Source organism: Hirundo rustica, chromosome 5 (assembly GCF_015227805.2).
Source record: "Hirundo rustica isolate bHirRus1 chromosome 5, bHirRus1.pri.v3, whole genome shotgun sequence".
Taxonomy (NCBI): domain Eukaryota; kingdom Metazoa; phylum Chordata; class Aves; order Passeriformes; family Hirundinidae; genus Hirundo; species Hirundo rustica.
Window position 1 is genome coordinate 29,935,184 of NC_053454.1, and position 19,392 is coordinate 29,954,575.

Below are 19,392 nucleotides of genomic sequence, written 5' to 3' on the forward strand. Positions count from 1 at the left end.
ATACCCTAAATGTCTGTGTTACCCAGACAGCAGTAAGAATTATCCAGAATTTTGAGATTTGCTTTTTTTGTTACAAAGGCAGATTTAATGAAGAAAATGGAAACAGAGGCCCAAACCAAGAGTTTGTCTGATGAATTACTGGATGGAAGTGGAGCTCAAGATCAGGAATTAGTAGGAGATGCCCAAACATTGAAAGAACCTGGTAATTATTTTCTGTATTCTGCACACATATTGGGAAAACACTCTGGAATGCTAGAATTTCAATATCGCTGATTGAAGTCAGCAGTTTTTGTGGTGCTGTAAAAATACTGGGTTTTGTTATCATACATTTGAAAATGTTATATTGAGATGAAGGGATTTTATCTTGCTGTCCATCTCATTCTATATACTTTTTTAGATTCTGTGGCTGATAAAGTAATAAAAAGTAACGTTTAAAGTGCGTGTCACAACATAATGGTTTTGAAACTTATTCAAATGGAGTGGTATTTTTGTTTCTTGTTACACAAGCTTGGGTTTAATAATATTGTAAATTCTAATTGCTGTTACCTGATTTAATAACACTCAGTATAATTTCCTGACAGACTGCTCAGTGTTTTTGTGATAGAAACATTCAAGAGACTTTTCAGAATAGTAAAATACCTCCTCAGGGAGAAAGAAATTATTTTTCATATGAAATATACCACATGGTAGTAAAAAGTTCCAGTGTGTATGATATTCAGTTTCATGAAATCTTTTTATGCAGATACAAAAACTTAATGATAATGCAGGTTGGGTTTTTTTTTTCCTATACTATTGTGACAAAATTACATTATTATAGACTTCTGTTTTATTGTTAGACTTGTAATTCTCCAGTGGAGTGTACAGTAATGGCATATATAAGGACATGAACTGGGTATTCTGATCAGAGCAGTTTTTTGCTAGTGTGCCTCCTTCCTCTTCTTTGAATAGTATAAGCTGATGAACCTGCTTTTTATTTAATCATTTGTAGTGGCAGCACAGATGTTTTCCAGAACAAAGTGTGAGGGAAGGTGCATCTTGCCTTTCATTTCGGTCACTTCCTGTCAGCATTCTGCTTGTCTCAGCTCTGCCAGCACAAGCCTGTTGTGCCCATGTGGTGGATACTGATGCCCAGGCCTGCTGTGGGACCAGTCTGATGAAGCATATAGTGCCACACCAAAGTTGTAGCTTGCTCTAAGCCATTCTTAAGCTGTGTATGGGGGGATGGCTGTAGCTCTTCACGTAAGCCATAGCTCAAAATGCTTGTGAGGATGAATTAGCAGTTGAAATGTGGTCATGAGCTGTTTGATGCGTTGTAGATATTAGACAGTGATTTTATTCTTATTTTACAGAAACTTTTGGAGCTCAAAATGCATAAGAATAACCTGAAGATGTCTGCATTTATAAACTCTACATATACAAATGCATATGGAAGATCAGCACTAATTTCCCAGAATTCTGGAAGTGTATAAAAATGTAAGATTTTTAACACGCTGCCTCTTAGGATAGGTATGTGATCATCTGCCTATGGCAGTTTAAACAGCTGGAACTGAATCCACTTCTATTCAGTTTTGCTGCACTGTTCTTTTTCTGTCTTAATTTTTTATTTTTTATTGTGACTTGTTTGGTAATTTTAAAATTGTTCAAGATGGTAGTTTTAAATAAAGTTTGGATTTGTCTGTAAATTTTCTCTTTTGAAAAACTTTCTTTGGCTTACAAACTGGTATTCTGAGTTTGTTGCCAGAAGTTAATTGACTTTCTGGCATGCTTGTAGCAGTTTGCTCTTCTCTTAAAAGAAACACTGCAAATTTTCCTGGGACAAGAAATTTTCCAAGTTTCTTGTATCTTCTCAAAATACAAGGTATAGACACAGTACATACCTACATATTGTCTTTATAGCCTAGAGTGTAACTTGTTTGTAACCAAAAAAGTTCCTGTTCATGTCCTGTGGGATTCCTTTCTATCAGCACGTTTATCTGAGGTGAAGTTGCATACCTCAGGTTTGTAGTTAACTGCAGAAACCAGCTGTATTTTTCTGCATTTGCTGAATCCTTTTGATATTCAAAGGATTAAACATGTCTGAAAAATGTTAGTATCTTTTCATAGCTAACACTTAAAATTGCTGCAATTGAAGGTCTGAAGAATCTGTTCTGAAGTGTTTGACTTTGTAATGAAATTTGGGAAACTACAATTAAAGTTAATGTTTTTAAAAAACAGTTGAAGTCAGCACCTTTGGAGTCTCATGGTAAAGGTGGAATTAGAATTACAGAAAAGTAGATTGGAAAACTTTGTTTAGCTTTTCAGATCAGAGTTACTAATAACACTGAGTCATAAAACTGAGCTAGAAGAAGCTTATTCAGCAGACCTGCTGCATTATAAGGATCCTGTTTACCTTAAACACAAGGCTTTTCTAAAAGTAGTTAAAAAGCACTGGTCATCTTTAATTCAGGTGTTGCTTTTGAGGTTAGTATGAAAATATGGCTATATACTTTGGGAGACAGTATAGTGATGGTGAAGGCTAAATATGCTTGAAGTCTAAATAAAATGAGAATGCAATTCTTCTGTGATTTTTTCCTAGTTTGTTTGGAATGTCTAACTAGAAAAAATAATCTCATGAATAAATTTTGAATTGGCAGAGTATGGTCACCTGCCTCTCATGTCCAAGGATGAAAGAAAATTAGCAAAGGTTTGAAGACAATTTAGTTACTCTGTAGGCTTTAAACTGGTGATATTACTGTGGGCGGAAAAGAACTACCATTTTGAGGACCAAGGAACTACATTGTGACAAAGGCAAACTTGTGAAACTGACACAATCAAAGTTCTAATTACAAATTTAGCCCAAGACTCACTCAGTCCTAAAAGAGGATTTTTTTTAAAGTAGAGTGAGATTATGGGTGCTGATTTGAAGTAAGGCTAGTTTATATGTTGAATCATTAAGTTTAAGATTAAGAGCGAGCCTGAGCACACCCCATTCTTGCCCTGGAATGGTGGGTTTAACCCCAGCCAGGAACTGAGCACCAAGCAGCTGGTTGCTTACTCCTCAACCAGGGGGATCAGAGAAGAGAAGTGGAATAGTAAAAACAAAATAATTCATAGGTGAAAGAAAGATTAATAGGTAAAGCAAAAGCTACACATGCAAGCAAAGCAAAATGGCAAGCAGGTGTTAGCTATCTCCAGGAAAACAGGGCTTCATGATGCATAACAAAGACTTGGGAGGATGAATGTCATTACTCCAGCTGTCCCCTGTTCCATCTTCTTTGAGCTCTGTATGCTGGGCATGATACCCTAGGGTGTGGAGTAGCGCTTTGGTCACTGTGGGGCAGCTGTACTAACAGTGTCCTCTCTTGACTGTGCATCCCCAGCCTTCTCACTTGGGGGCACAGGCTGCTGAGCTGGAAAGTCTGGACTCTGCAAGTGCTGTTCAGCAGTAATGAAAATATCTCTGTGTTACCCACATTTATTTTCAGCACAGATTCACAACAGCCCCACACCAGCTACTGAAAAGAAAATTACCTGTCAAAACCAACAGTATGTGTACATGAAAAATGCCTGTATTTCTTTGGTCATACCTGCTCTCTACTGTTTAACCATGGAATGGTCAGCAGGGACTTCTTGAGGTCATCTTGTGCCAGCAGGGCCGCTCAGAGCTGTTTGCTCAGGTGGCTTTTGGGTATCTTCCTGGTGGGAGACTACCACCACTCTGGGCAACCTGTGCAAGTGTTTGTCACTCATACAGTGGAGTGTTTCCTAACGTTCCTGCGGTTTGTTTTGTGCCCTTCTAGTCTACTTTCATTATCCCTTGCTCAAGTAGTAGAACTGCTGAAGAAGTTAAATTCTCACTTAATGCCTAATGCCAGTCCTTTTACTCATGTAGTTTATTTCAAGCAGAATTTTTTTCTTGCTTAAAGAGAACACTGGGGAATATGGAAGTGAGCTGGGAGAAGCAGTGTCTTGTGCTTGATACGTAGCTTACTCCCTTACTGATTGGACCAAAATGAAATGTTACATTTTACTGTCCAATGCCTCTTGCATAGTTCACCACTTAAGATGGTTCTGTAGTGCCCTGAGTACAAAAAATTGGAAAAATTATTCTTAGGATGAAACTTCAGAGGCCAGAGCTGCTTCTCATCTGTTGCTAATGCAATTTAGTAACAACTCTTCCCTTAGGATGAGGTTGCTTGTGACACCTGTCCTTTACTTACTGTCTTATAGTGAGTGACCTAATGAACCAGTGGAACATGTGTATGGAATGAAACCAAGTCATACTGGATTTGGAACTATTTTCACTATTGGAAGTAACTGTTACTTCTGGGAGGAAGGTGGAATAATTTATTTCTTACTATAGATTTCATCACTGCTTTTCAAATGTTATTTTAATCAGATCCAAACGTATCCTGAAATGATTCATGCTCCAAAACTAATTACATCATCCACAAAGTCTAAGCATTACAACAACAAACAACACTTGCTGTGGCTGCAGTGATAATATTTGAACTGTAGTTACCTACTACAGGATTACCATCTTGCTTAAGAGCAAGTTCAAACAAAACCCTTCAGTAGTAAACTTTGAAGAACATAAATCAGAAGTCTTCATCCATTCTATGCAAGGTTGCCTATTCCTACAGTAGTAGTTACTCAAAGACAGACTGGAACATTTCTTGTCCTACTTTTATATAAACATCTCTCTCTTCCTTTGTCATGAGAGACACAAGCTCTGGGTTTTCACTAATGTCACTATATGAACAGGGCTGGCCAGCTACCATTAAAATAGGACCCAGAGTTTCCTGTTCCTCCTCTTGTTCAAAGTTGCTGCCTGCTGCTTTCATTTCTGCACCTCTTGAGTGCTTTGCATCCTCTTCAAACTCACTGTTACTGCTGTGTGATCCATGGAGTTTGCATTTGACAATAGGAGCCTGATCTGTGCTAGAAGATGACTTGGATTCGTGGATCAGAAGAGTCTTGATGATTTCATTATCAGTGACAGTTTCTTTAATAGTTTCTTCAGTTTCTTCAGAAGCATTTACTCCTAATACACAATACTAAGTGTTAGAGGGCTCAGTCTTTACAGTTACCACAGGCATCCTACCTAGATGATTTTTTTTCTACTCTGGCTCTTTTTTACCCACACTAGAATTCTCTTGAAAGTACAGACATTTCTGAGAGTTTTCCACTGTGAAGATTACCACTGATATTACTGCATGGATAAAGCCAGAAGTTTCAGGACCCACCTGACCCTCTGGCTTTAGGAATATAACCTCAGTTATTCATAAAACTAGATTTAAAAAACTAAGGTCTGATAACCACTGACACAGAATTGAAACATTATCTTCTAAACCAAGCTCACTACATTTTCAGTGGGAAAGCTGTATTTAACTGCACTAAGGCTGCTGAATTTGTGAATTCGCTAAACTTACCACTTCTATTGTTCGTGAGTGTTGCTGTTCCTTCCACAGTGCTCTGTGACAACCAGATAGGTTGCTTTTCAGTTGCTTTTTCTCTTCTTTTCTTCTTGTGCTTTGAATCTTGGACATCAATAGTTAACTTTTGGGTGTATGTAAGGCCAAAAGCAGAACTTCTGTGTGCCCATTTTTCAGGGCGGCTGCAGGATTCCAGCACACTTGAGCCCAACTTTGGATCAAAGCTGAATGAGGTGTCACATTGTGAAAAGGTAGAATTCAGGCAAGAACCACCCCCCCACCCAGTTCCCATTAAAAAAAAAACCAAACACAAAAACAAACAACAACAACAAAACCTGAACAAAAAGCACAAACAAACCCCCAAAACATGTTTTGTCAGTAGACTGGCTTTTTTAACAAGTGCTCTAATAATTTACATTCCCTATTACCTCTCTCAGAGGCAAGTGGTTCTGAACCATTGATTTTTGCAAGGTCTCTTCAGTAGTGCATCTCTGGATGAAGCACACTGCTAGAGAAACATTACTTTCTTATAGAAAGGGCTATGAACACCAGCTGAAGGAGTAATTTGGGAAATAAATTACTTATAAAAATACATCAAAAAACAAAAGGTATAGCAATAATTTAGGATGCCTTAGATATTACAGACTTCATTAAACAGCAGAATGTACTGAACAAAGCAGAATGGAGTACATAGGCTGCAAGTTTAGTATTTCAAAGATTTTACAGCTGTAAAGTTGTGGTGGGTATTTGCATTGATCAGAAGTTCTAGGGTGATAGTCATACCTTTCTGATAATTCTGGTATTTCTGTTGGCTGAGGCTCCAGCAAGTCATAGGGCAGCACAATATCTTCAGTCTCACGCAGCAGCACAAAGACAGGCTCGATCTGCTCGTTGAACTTGGCCAGCAAGGTTCGAGCATCGTGCTTTGGAAATGCTGAGCCATCTTCCTCTACTTCAGTGTTGCAGTAAGTGCAGTGGAAAGTTTCTGCAAGATTTTCCAAAGTGGGAATTACCACGTTCATAGAATGCAAAAAGATCAGCGGTACCTTGTTAAGCAGCCCGCAGCCTGGACATTTACACAGACATTCTGGTTTCATCCGTTTGTTAATGTAAACCAAGGGAACTCAGGAACTCAGTTCTACAGGCAAAGTTGAGACAGACTGGTATTATACACTTGTTATGCAAGTGCGAAATGTCTCAGGAGAAAAATTTAAGCTGGATAGACATGTACTATCAGTTTATTTTTCTCTTCTCCAGCCTCATCTTCTCAGTTCTTAATGTAAGGAAAAAAAATACATTTCCAAGCATAAGTAGCATCTGGTTTTAGTTGTTTCAGAGTCAGAGTCAAGGTGAAATGCTAAAACCCCGTATTTATGGCTTCAGGAAAACAAAACAAAACTTCAAGCTTATTCTGTGAAAATAATATCACCAGCCTCAATGTTTGCATTTCAGTAACTCAACAGAGTCCCTCCATTCAGAAGAGATGATTTTGCTAACTGGCAGAACACAAATTTCACAAATGGCATTTTCAGGTTAGTCATATATAAAGCTCATTCTGCCTGGCTCTGGCATCCTTTGCAGATCCCATGACCCAACTGTCAGCACAACAGCTGTGCTCTGAGTAATGAATAATGTATTGCATATCATATGATGCCATTTTGACTCATTTTGAAATAATGCTCTAGTTATTTTGGTTTTAGAGAAGAAAAATCCACAAGCTCTGACACCACTTCTGCTGTGGATGTGTCGTGCTGACCCGTGAGGAGCCTGAACTTCCCCAGCCCAGGAGTGACAGAACAGCTCTGCTCTGGTGCCACTGAGCTGCAACGTGCTTATTACAGTAGGTGACTGCAAACAGTTTTACCCATCTTGTCCAAGTCTTCCATCAGAAGGACTGACCACACAAATGGATTAACTGAGAGGTTCAAAACAGAGTAAAGACAGTACTGTGTTCATATTTCCATATGAGGAAGTGAGAATCACAAGACTTGGATGAGTTAAAATTACTCAACCAGATTCAAGGCAAAGCTGAGGCCTGGAATCTGATTCTCAATCCCAGCTCATACATTCAAGATTAATCTTCCTTTTGTTTGGCCTGTTCTAGAGAGGCAGGACTTCTCTTACCCTCCCAGCATCTCCCGTTCCAGACCTTCATCCCCCTGCAAACAAGAAGCTAACAAACACGCATTTATTGCAAAGTTCACTCAAGAAACAATTCTGTGCTATCAGGGTTGTTCTTTAAGGTAACAGCACGTAAGTAATATAAGTAACACACCTGTAAATGCATCAAAGAGCTGATTGACTTCAAGGTCCGTGTACGTGCTAGAGCAGGATGGACATTTAAAAGAGGATCTGGTGGTTAAGTCCCGCTCATCCGCTTCTATTTTCCGGCGTACCTGATCCAGTTTGTATTTTACCACATCCACCAGCACCTTGTAATTGATGTAATAGTAATTGTGCCTCATGCTCTTCCCGTTAGGCCCTGTTTCCACTCGCATCTGCAGCTTCACCAGCTTGTCCGCCTTGAGCGTGTTGAGCACGGTGCGCAGTTGCTTACGCTCATACTTGAGCAGCTGTAACAAGTCATCCTCTTTGACACAGGGGTAGCGGATCAGCGCATCCAGGGCCAGGGAGCACTCCACGCCATAGAAACCACGCACTATGTATTTGGCCAGGCGCTTTAGGGCTGCCGGCACCTCGCTGGGAACGGTTTGCTCCTCCATTGGGAGCTGCACCACTGTCAGTGGAGAAGAGCTGTACAACAAAGAGAAGGGAGGTGAGCTGCAGCGAACCCTGCCCTCACAGGCAGGTGCAAAACATGTTGTTTGCTGTGCTGCACTCTTGGAAGAGTCTTCACCGAACAGAGGCATGTAAAATCCTTAACGTGCAGTAGGGATGGGGAAGGTATTAATCGGTATCAGAAATTATCTAATCTTGAAGTACAGTGGTTATCCCTGAAATACTAACGTAATATCCTCTTGTGTAAAAATTCACAGAAGATATCTAGGAAAACATGTTTCAGAAAGTTCATAATCCTCCCAGAAGACAGCACATTTAACTTGCATGTCTAGGTCTGCCTGTTTGCATTCACAGCCAGCTAGGTAAGACCAGAATTAAAAGTAAAGCCTTCATAAACAAAGCTCATGACAAGAAATCTTAGTTGAAACTGTATCTGTCTTAGTGGCAAATCCACAAGACACATTTGAGCACCTGTTCACACCCTCTTTGTGATATTTCTGCTGGCTGCTGTGATCAGACAAAGGTTTTGCAAAGCTGGGGCACAGGATGCTCCAAGTTATTTGACCCTCACTCAGCAAAGGTTATTTGAGGTAGCACATTTTTGTCCCTTAGTGCTCTTCTCCTCTAGAAGGAGGACTTCTGGCCATATTCTTAATATCATTAAGGAGAATGTAACTAATTTTAATCACTCCAAGTGTCCTAACACTTTCTTATTTATAAGAAGGGAGAAAAAAAAATTAAGGTATGTTTCAACAAAGCTACTTCCTAATTCCCTTCTTTAGGGCATGTTAAGATCCAACAGTAGTATTTGAATCCATTGCGTCTTGCCAGATTGCTTTGCAGTGAGCCATGCAATGCACAGCCAGAGTGCTGGCGTAGCCACTGGATCAGGAGCTGGGCTGGTAGAGGATGGCATGTTATGGCACACTACATCCAGCCCTGGCAACCACTGCAGAGCTGTAAAGCTGTATATTGTTGTCAGAGCTTCCAGGGAACCTTTATCAGAAATCCCAGTTAAACAAACAAAACCACACTAGCCTAGGACTTGAGCCGCAATTAAATTTGTGCTTCACAGGTTGCACCTAATGGAAAACAAAGACAACCTGCTGGTCTGAGTCTGGAAACCCTGAAGGTGGTAACAGCACACTGACCTAAATTTCCTACAGGAAAAATGATGGAACACTGGAATGGGCTGCCCAGGAAAGAGGCTGAGTCTCTCTACTTCAACAGGACAAGAGCCAGGGCAAACTGACCTGCCTTTGAGAGTAGTTTTGCCATGAGCAAGGGACCAGATGGCTTCCAGATCCTCCTCCTAGCCTTAATTCTTCTGTACCAAGAGAGTCAAAGCTAACAACAGTAAGGAGTGAAGCTTTGGCAATGTCGGTCTGTTCCTTGACAATCTTAGATTAAGACCAGCATTTCTATGCCTTTCAACAAAAGCTTTCATGAATAAGCAATTTTAAAAAGTTGGGTTTTTTGTTGTTATGTTATTCTTTCACTTCTCATCTTTAAAAGGGGCTTAACAAATTTAATCCACAGAAAAATATGCTAATTTATGCTTCTCTTTCTGGCCTAATTTTGAACTTCTTTCTGTGCAGTGTTTTATAGTTAGCAGTAAGGAAAGGACAATGTCCTCAGCCAGTTCCAGAGTAGCGTGGCTTTGAGTTTCCTCAGGGAAGCGCTCTGGAGAGCACTGAGCCTTGTCCTTCCGCACTGGGCAGAGTCCAGAGAATGGAGGCACTGTAGCCTCCAGTACAGGCCCAAAGGAAAGCAGCACCATGGGATTCTGTGCCTGGCTGCACTGAGGAGCACCAAGGGCAGCCCCAGCATCCCTATTGGAAGTGTTACCAGTCATGTGCATTGATATATCTCCCAAAGGGCCAGGGTGCCCTCGGTATGGGTTGGTGTTATATGGCCTCCTGATGGATCGTGGCAGTATTAGACAAAAGAACAAAACTGTTTCTTCATCTAGTTCGTGGCTAATATGCGAGCAGAATCTTGCTGACACTTAAAGGACTTGTATTAAGTACAGCTCTCATGTTTTTTCATACTCTAAGTCAAGGACAGAATGAAATGATTTCAAAGGGAGTGTAATAACTAGGTAACATCATTAGGGACGAAGTAGGACTTGAACTGTAAGGAGGAGGTTTGCTGACATCAATTCTCAGGATGACTCCTTATCTCAGACTAGCACTGTGTACTTGCAGTATCTCTAAAGCAAGCACTACTCTGAAGTGTTTCTGAGCACTTTGATGTTGAAAGCTCGTCAGGTGCAGTCTTATAACCATGTAAAATAATCATTGAGAGAAAAAAAAAACAAACACGCAAAACCCCACACAACACTCATACAAACTCCAGAAAGCACTCATACAACAGAGCCTAACTTTCCCCCCTGCTGTACCTAAACACATACTTTAAATATCACGAACATATTCTGGGATATAAGTGAGCAGCTTTTTTCAAAAACAAATCAGAGAACCCACTGTCCATTTGCAGGGGTTTTTTAAATATGCAACCCTTTCATTCAATAGAAAATGAAATGGCTTTCTTTTACAAAAACAACTGAATTTGACCTGAATAAGAGACATTCATAGAAAAAAAATTACCCCCTCAAGAAATCTTCCTTTAGGCTACAAAAGAATCAAAATTGGATGTATTTTTTAATAAAAATAACTTAAAACAGGAAAGCTTTTTCTACTGTGCTCAGCTATATTTGATGATTATTTCTTCAATCCACTCTGAAAAACATGTCAGTCATTTAATCACCCAATTTGAAATCTCACAGTTCATGAAAACTACTGATTTTTTAGAAGTTACTGTGCACTTTTCAGCTGACAGGCAGTAGTTCTCTCTTGAGCGGCGCTGGAGACTACCCTTACCAAGGAAAGGAGTAGGACATGCATAGGCCTCTGCAGCTAGAAGGGCTTTAAACAGAAATCTGCTCTGTAGCTGAGCTACAGTCCGTGTTAAGGAGACAGGTATTCTACTACTCACGTAGATTCTTCCCCCTTCCCCCCTGGCAGCTGATAGCATGTATAGACAAGATATTCTAGAAGTCAGAGTTCAACTTTGAACTTCCACTGCTTTTAAAGTATTTATTTTTATGAGAGTAGGAGCTACCTTCTTATTACATTGATTATTTTAAAAATTATTCAATAACTTAGATGTTTGAGTGGCCCTTCTGCTTATAGTTTATATGGAGCCATTCCCATGAGCAGAAACTACATTTAAGATCCCCTTTTTGCTGTGGGAAACCTACGCAGAGTTGCTTGTGGTGCCAGCAGGCAACTATTAAAAGCAGAATTTCAAGTCAAGAGGCATCACAGAGAGCAAGTTTTGCAAGGTTTCTCTGAAGCCAGTTGCTTAATTAACATTTTTTTTTCAGCTGACTGAGAAGACAAAGTACCCATCTTACAATTTAAAAGGCACTAAACCAGAAAGATTTAGTAGGATTTTACCAGACTTCATATAACCCTATCACTTACAAATCAGTTAAAAACCTTTTTATTACCTCTCTTGTTTGGGCAGAAAACTTCAGACAAGTGTTGTAGAGAAATTGCTCCTTTCCTAAGAGCTCAAAGCAACTGCAAAACAAGCTTAAGTATTTCCCAGCCTTTTCCTAGACCTATCTGTGATAAGCCCTAATCATCACCCAGCTGGTGCAAGAGTCCCCAAATCACATTTCATTAGCAACTGAATGAGTTCAGCCTTATATATGTTGTGTCATGATGAAGCTATAAATCTTATTGCTCAATGAAGTCCACCTACAACAGGCAAGGATCGAAAATGTGACTGCAATCTTTGATTAGTGCTTTCATTAGCATAACTTTGGAAGACTAAAAGTAACATCATCATTAACTCCTTTTGTTGTTGTTGTGAACCAAGTATTTAGGATAGGTAATTTACATAATTTGTTTAGAAGCTACCAGAACAAAATCAAACTGGAAATTTTAATATCTTAAAGGACAAACTGGAATGTTTACTAGTTCCCATATTTTTACTTATTAATCCTTTTAGTAGGTTTATCTGTTCAAAAGGAAAGAAAGAGCAATTTTTCACTGTACTTTTCTAGAAGACAAAGTTATGGGTACTATTTTATGGATTAGATATCTCTTTTAAAAAATTATGTTGAAATAAGATTGCCAGACATTGTACAATGCAGGGTTAAAATACTGAATTCTATTAGGATTGCAATCATCACATTTCATCTCAAATCTGTGCCTCTTTCAGAATTTTTTTTTTAATATATGCACAGTGGAGGATGGTGTTTTGTAGTGACGTGACTTACATCTCCACTGTACGTGTTGCAGCATGTGTTGTGCTTTTGTTACTGCTGGATTTCTGACTGTCTGACTTACCAGGCACGTGGGTCCACTGAGGACTCAAGGTGTGGGTGTTTGTCTGCATAGGACAGATTGTAGGACTGGCATCTATAATGTCACTACAGAAGGCAGTGCCTCTGAGAATTGAAATACCAGGAAAATACCCTCATATTTTAACAGTTGTAAGCAGGAATTTTATTCAGGAATTCAAAGGCTTGAGAATGCTTTTTAGAAACTGCAAGAAGAGGTGGCTGTAAAAATAATCCCTGAGAATAGCTCTGGTCTTGCTTGTAATTTATAGTAGCAGAGATTGGTTCCATCCCTTATGCTGAGAAAAATTCTTCTATTGCTCTTTTTTTTTTTTTCCATTAATAAGAATCCATTTGGCAGATACTCAGAGCTAAGAAGTATATTTGGCATAAATCTTCAACTGCAAACATAGAATGTCCACAGATTAAAATTTAAGAGATATACCTCATTCCATATAGTGCTTCTTGAGCATGCTCCTTTGTTATCGTGTTACACTAGAAAATGCAGGGGAGCAAGACTGCTTGCTGCTACCTGTTGGGTTTAGTCTGTGGGAAATCTGTCTGTTTACAATAAACAATTCCTGTGGGTTTCCTTGCCCACTGGTTTGAACAGGGAAAGTGTCATGCAACCTCAGTGCTGTTATTCCTGTTACAGCCCTCAGCCTGCATGTGGAAGTGTAGAACCAGATGACAACAAAGCAGCTTTCTAAATTAAGGAGAGGGATGGTGTGGCTGGTAGCACTGCTTTCAGAAACAGGAAACAGCTGTCACCTGTCATGCTGTGGCTGATAACTCCTTTGGCAAGGACAGCTAACCCCCATGTAGCGGACAGAGGTGCTGGCTCAGCTCCGCACACAGAGCCAAGCCAAAAAAAATGGAAAGAAAATAAAGTATGGTCTGAGGGAGTATTTCGAACTGCAGGTAGCCCTGGTACCAAGGCCCGTGGGAAGCAGATTTTGTACTGGTAAGTTGTTGTGATGTTGTGTAACACACATTATTGAAAGTGGGAGCTTGAGACGGGGATAGGCAAAGTCACTTGGCTGCATTTCAAACTCATTTGGGTGGCTGGAATGTTTATCTGGAATGGTATGGGCATGCACTGCACTTGAAGGCTACTTGATAGAAAGGAGCAGATAATCAACTGAGCAGTCTCAGGAGGAAGAAATAAATATAGAGTCTGATCAGAGGTCGGAGGAGAAAATTAGTGGGTTGCTGCTTTGGGGTGAAAAGGTATAGGGAAGATCTTCACAAAGCAAATGTGGTATGCTTGACTCATTGGCGGAACAGAGGCTGGTGCAGATGGCGTGGTGGGAGGCTGTGATGCACACCTTGAGTAAAAATGGGATCTGTGTCAAGTTTCTTTATTGTCTCCCTTTCTTTCTCGCACAGACACATGAAAGTCACAGTCTGCTGTATCCTTCATTCTCCTCATCAGTTGATACCAGCCCTCAGTTTAAAAAATAAAATCTCGAGCTGTCTAGCTCAGACAATCAGCATGGCAAAATAAGATGCGAGAATCATAGTAAGTACCTGTATGTAACCTGCTGCCATGTGCTCACAGGGCTCTTAATCACACAGTCACATATCTCCTCATTTTCCCTGTGCTGGCCCTTTCACAAAGTCAATGCCTCAGCCAACACAGGGGTGTTCAGCATGCAGCGTGTGGCTCTGAACCCTGCTTATTCAGTGAACCATCCAAATCTTGCATTGAAGTGATTACTTCTTTATCAGGCTCCCTATGGTGCTCTTCCTTCCATGATCCTTGAAGGCTTGCTGGGATCAAACTAAATCAACTTTCTTTGACAGCTTTAGACTTTTTGCATTAGTTTATCTTCCTGATAATGAGAAAAGCAATGGAATATTGTGCCTGTGTTACATATGGAGCTCTGACATACAGAGTATGAAATGAAGACTGCTGGACAGTTTTGAGAGCCTGAACTGACATTTAAAAAAAATTAGGATTCACTTTACAGTACTTTATATGATTGCAGCATAGCTCCCGCTGTCTTAACTGCCTTTGTGATCAGTACTTCCAAAACACAATCCCTGCTTTCACAGACTGGGTACCAGCTCAACCACAGCCTACTGCCCGTGCAGCACCTGGCAGAATTGGGGTGACAGTTTAGTGGACCCTGTAGGTACTGACATGTGCCTGGTCTGTAACATCATCTCTTCTCTTGCAAGAGAGAGGTCTTGAAAACTGGAACAGGTTTCTCCTATGTTATGCCACTCTCATTCTTCACAGGAACGCAGCCCATTCTGTGCTGTGAGTGAAACAAGGGATCTCTGTAAGGGAATTCTGGGATCATACAGAGACTGCATCTCGTTCAAAAACAAGCAGGAATGAGTGGCTTCTTCTGGCTATTTCACAGCCTGAGTATACTTCTAATGCAGCTTATCTTGATTTTAAATCTGAAGGACAATTGCTTGATATAATATGTATTTTTAATTTCAATATTATTTTCTTAAAGAATCAGTTTAGATCTAGTGTCTCTCAGCATAATTTGAAAATATATGATAACAGCAGTTGCTGCAGATGAGGAGGCACATTTTGGTTGGGGATTCACTGGCCAGCAAAGGAAGGGTCAGTAGAGGAGCATACTGCAGTTGCTAGATCTTCATAGACTGGCACTATTGTCTGTCTTGTGCTGTTTCACTTCTCTTTTCTCTGATATTTCCTGACACTGGCTCCTGCTCCTTTCACTTTTTTTTTTTTTCTTCTTCTTCTTTTCCCCTTCCCTGTTTTCTTCTTTCCATCCAGTCACTTTTGTTTCCTTTTCCCACTCGGTTCACACAGAAGGAATGAAGGTTCATGGAGCTGGATATGGCTGTCTTAAGAGAACTGTTTCCACCTCTCAGGGGATGGTACATGTACATTTCTTGCAGGAATGTAAATGTAGCATTTTGAAAACTAAGCTGATGCAAATTACGTGTCACTACTCAAAGGTCTAGATACTGGTGCAATTCAGATAGTGGGTGTAGCCTGAGAAAAGACTGTCTAATCCAAGCACCTCCAGGTACCTGAATTAAAGTTCCGCTTTAAAACAAGAAGGCAATGCAGCACTTTGCTACATCTCAGTGCTTGTGATCTAACCTTTCTTACTGCAGATAAAAAAAATTCTTACTGAGATGACCCATTTTCACTGAAATATAAAGAGGGAAAAACTTCAGGTGTTTTTTTGTTTGTTTTTCTACACTGTGTGTCTGCCAAATAGAGAAAACTTAGCAAGTTTAAAAGAAAGACAAGACTAATAGTACAAAACATCAAGCAAAGACTGGAGTTACCTTAAATGCAGAATCTCCAGCAGAGGCAGTCTCACTGCTGGGATCCTATTGTTCATGTGTAACCCTCGAGCCAGGAGAACAAACTTTGCAAAACAAATTAGACTGAGATTGTCCCATATACAATTAATGTAATTCAGAGCTGATTCACTGTGGATCAGAAAATGTCCTGAGTATAATGCTTCTTGGTATGTAAATAGACTAAATCCTTTTTAATTATTGTAGTCTCCTGTAAGTAACTGTGTGGGAGCAGACATAGCGACAAAGGACCTTTAAAATCTTTGATTCTGCCAAGTTACAATGGTCTTAAAAATGGGTAGGCAGAGCTGGGGGGAACAACCGCATGGTCCGCTTGGTTCTAGATCACAGCCTTTGGCCAACTGGTATGTTCAGTTTCCAGACTCTCTTAAGTGTCAAAGGCAGCTTCTTACAGAATGCATAAATATCTGCAGTTTTCTTCCCAAGGCAAACTGTGGCTTGTGCCACTTCTTTGATTGAGCATTACTCCTGGCTCATCTTGTTCCTCTGGTCCAAAGGATTAGAGGTTTTACTGCTCAGAGAGCTTGGGTGTGCCCTTCTCACCAACAGTTCTGGTCCTTCAAAAGCAGAAGAGTTCATCTGATGATCCATGCCATAGGCAGGATCCGGCCATAAGCTGCTGTTGCCAGCCACTGAGGTGAAATCCAAGCTTTTCCTTTGCATTTCTTTCTCCTTGCACTTGTAGCCCAAAGAGCTGGCTGTGTGACAGGACACATGTTTGTGCTGGGAGGAAGTATTTCATTATTAGTTGTGGAGCCTGCCTTGAAGCTCTCACCTGCTTCTTGTCAATCCCACTCTTCATCATGCCTGCTCACTCCAGTGAAAATCTTTTATTTGCTCTTGCTGCTTTCCTTGCAAGTATTTGTCTGAACATCTATGGGCCCTGCTCTGGAGTTTTGCTTCTAAGCAAAGCCTTGACTTGTAATTGACTCTAAAGCAAACTCAATTGCATGTCTGTCCGAGAACTACTGATTGCTTTTGATAAGATGCAAATTCCTGCCTTCTCCTGTCTGCATTAACTGCCAGAATTTTGCTTTTTAACATGGGAGATGACATTCTTTCTCCCTATGAAATGGTACGGGGCTTCACTGTATTGGTTCCTGAAACCATAAAGGTGAAACATTTTCTTGGCGCTTTTTTTTTTTTTTTTGCATTTAAATGCCAGCACTCAGACAGCTTGGTCTCTTCTGTAGTACCTTATTTAATCTAGTTTACAGTAAACTGGATTAACTCTTTGTATTTATATAAACAGTAAATCTGCTAAAAGCTAAAACTGAGGCTGGTTTTTCTAGAACTAGGCTATGCAAAAAGTCAGTGTGTTTTTCTTGTTGCTCACGTATTGACTTTTTTTTGGAGCAATTTGATTGTTTTTCACAACAGAATTAGGAAAGCTGCATATATCTCTCTTACGTAAACTTGAAGAGAAAAATACATATGGCTGGTTACTTGACCTGGGAAGAAAATAAACCTAAGAAAAAGAATCAGACCACTCCCTCGGTGTTTGTGAGGTATCTCAAATATGTGTGCAGCAAGTTTATACGAAAACCCACACCCACTGTCATTGTGTCTATGTAAATAAAAGGAGCTATAAAATCCCAACACTGCAAGTAGCTGCAAAAATTTCTTCAATGAAATGGCCTTAGCTTCCATCACTGTGCCTAGAGCAGCAGCAGGGGGGAAGGCAGTAAACTGACATTAAAAATAGATATTTCTATCTGTAACAAAAGCAAATAATATTTTTTGTCTGGCTTGAGAAAACTTTCAGACTTGACAGGTGAAGGTTAAATCAACAAGAAATTAATCACATTCATCACTTTTTGAATATTATGGCAGACACAGTAAGACAGTTGTTGGGGATTTTGTTTTTAAATAGCTTTGTTTTTAAATAGCTTTGTTTTAGTCAATAGCAGCATAGGCATTCAGGCTCTGGACAGACATCCATGGAATTTAGCTGTCCTTTTGCAATTGTAAAGCAATTTCAAGTGTGGAAATGTGATTGTCTTGCACAAGGGACATTACTTAATAACTGAATAGTCTACACTGCCTTGGCTAAAGTGGGACAAGACTAATTAAGCAAGTAAACTGATTTTTAAATTACAAAGTAATTTGATTATGGCTGTTACACAACTTCATTGCACATAAATCCGAACAATCCCCTACCAGGCTGAGGTGTGCAGTCAGAAATATGTGATGGGCTCTTTGCAGTACAGACTGCAACACCTGACTTGGTTTAATTGTTTTGTATTAATCAAGTGGCCCAGGAGCTGCATTTCACACATGCATTTTTCACTAATTTAAATTGTGTTGTTATATTTGGTTTACATAGATTCATAGTTGAGATTAAAAATGGACCCTGGCAGTACAACCATACGAACACACTTCTGCTTGCATGCTTCAATTAAACAAGAAATTAGATGGACAACTAGACTGGCCCTTGTTTAATCAGTGGGATGTTGATTTCTGTGTGCTCTCAATTTGTCAGTGCTACATCCCCCTGAATTGCTTCTTGCCGTGCCACCACAGGCACTATTCTAAGGCCTAGAATACACTGCTTCATTTTCTTCAACCAGAAGCCGTGTTTCTTTATCAGCTGCTAGAATTATTTGGTAAATAGCACTCCTGTTGTCCCCACTTCTTCCAATGCTGTTGGAAGGAGAGCCTCTAATGAAAACTGAGTTTGCCTGGCTACTGAAACAAGGAATGATTAAAGGTTACCTTTTAACCATAAAACATGGAGCTGAAAAGAATCTCAAGGCCTTATCAGCTGGTCCAATCTTTTTGGCAAAAGCCCAATCTAGACAAGAAGGCCCAGCACACTCTTCAGCTGAATCTTAAGTGTCCAGTGTTAGGGAATCCACCATTTCTTCCTTGAAGAGATTATTTTGGGCAATCATTTGATTCCCCCTTCTGTAGACTTCTTAGTGTTAAATTTCTAATTATGGGGAAAAACATTTTAATACCTTTCAGTGCTTGGAACAGGAAGCTGTAGTATACTGTGCTCTCAACTTCTGCTTTACACTGGTAATGTGGGCTTACAAATGATAAGTCTTTAGATGGGTAGGTTTGATTTCAATTTAAAGGGAATGATGTTATTTTTACTGTGGGACATAAAAGTCTCTCTCCTGGGTAGGACTATGCCTTGACACTTACACAGACAAAGACTTTCAGAAATCTAATGTTATGTAATTAAAACTAATTGTAGCATATCTATTACCATGAATTCAGTTGCAGTGTGAAAACAGTAGTAAAAAATAATTCAAAATTGTGTATATTTTAATAGAAGTTTGTAGTCTGCGTGTCCTGGCAATCAAGAGTCCCATTGTGACTGGATGTCATGAACTTGTAGGTTTTAACTGGAATGCCTTATGCAATACTGTCTCTGTAGACACCAAAGAGAGATCAAACATTTCCCTTAGACTCCTGGCAACTTTTAATTCCTGGGAATTAAATTCCTGGCAATAGGATATGAATATCACCTCTTTCCGAGGAGGTTAAGAAAAGAATACAAGGGTACCACTACACAAACTAGTACCTAAGCTCACTCTGCAGTGTCTTCTCTTTGTGTGT

The 19,392-nt window shown here is 39.9% G+C and overlaps 2 protein-coding genes across 18 annotated transcripts in view; one reads left to right on the forward strand and one right to left on the reverse strand.

Moving 5' to 3' along the window:
• The window catches only part of PCM1 (pericentriolar material 1), a 41,020-nt gene extending 38,809 nt beyond the window's left edge, over positions 1-2,211 (forward strand). For 16 of the 17 annotated variants that reach the window (XM_058420533.1, XM_058420535.1, XM_058420536.1 and 13 more), the window contains 2 exons: positions 79-202; positions 1,350-2,211. In XM_058420533.1, the coding sequence (XP_058276516.1) occupies positions 79-202; positions 1,350-1,375 (150 nt within the window). In that variant the 3' untranslated portion in view covers positions 1,376-2,211. The remainder of the gene's footprint in view (positions 1-78; positions 203-1,349) is intronic. The other variant, XR_009207815.1, reaches the window with a different exon arrangement.
• Positions 2,212-3,235: 1,024 nt separating this feature from the next.
• On the reverse strand, positions 3,236-11,726 carry LOC120752943 (general transcription factor IIE subunit 1-like). Its single transcript, XM_040064777.2, has 5 exons — positions 11,665-11,726; positions 7,690-8,168; positions 6,198-6,399; positions 5,412-5,638; positions 3,236-5,023 (listed from the first exon to the last, which is right to left on the reverse strand). Exons 2-5 carry the CDS (start codon positions 8,135-8,137, stop codon positions 4,629-4,631), a joined length of 1,272 nt encoding a protein of 423 aa, XP_039920711.1. The 5' UTR covers positions 8,138-8,168; positions 11,665-11,726; the 3' UTR covers positions 3,236-4,628.
• Positions 11,727-19,392: the final 7,666 nt, after the last annotated feature.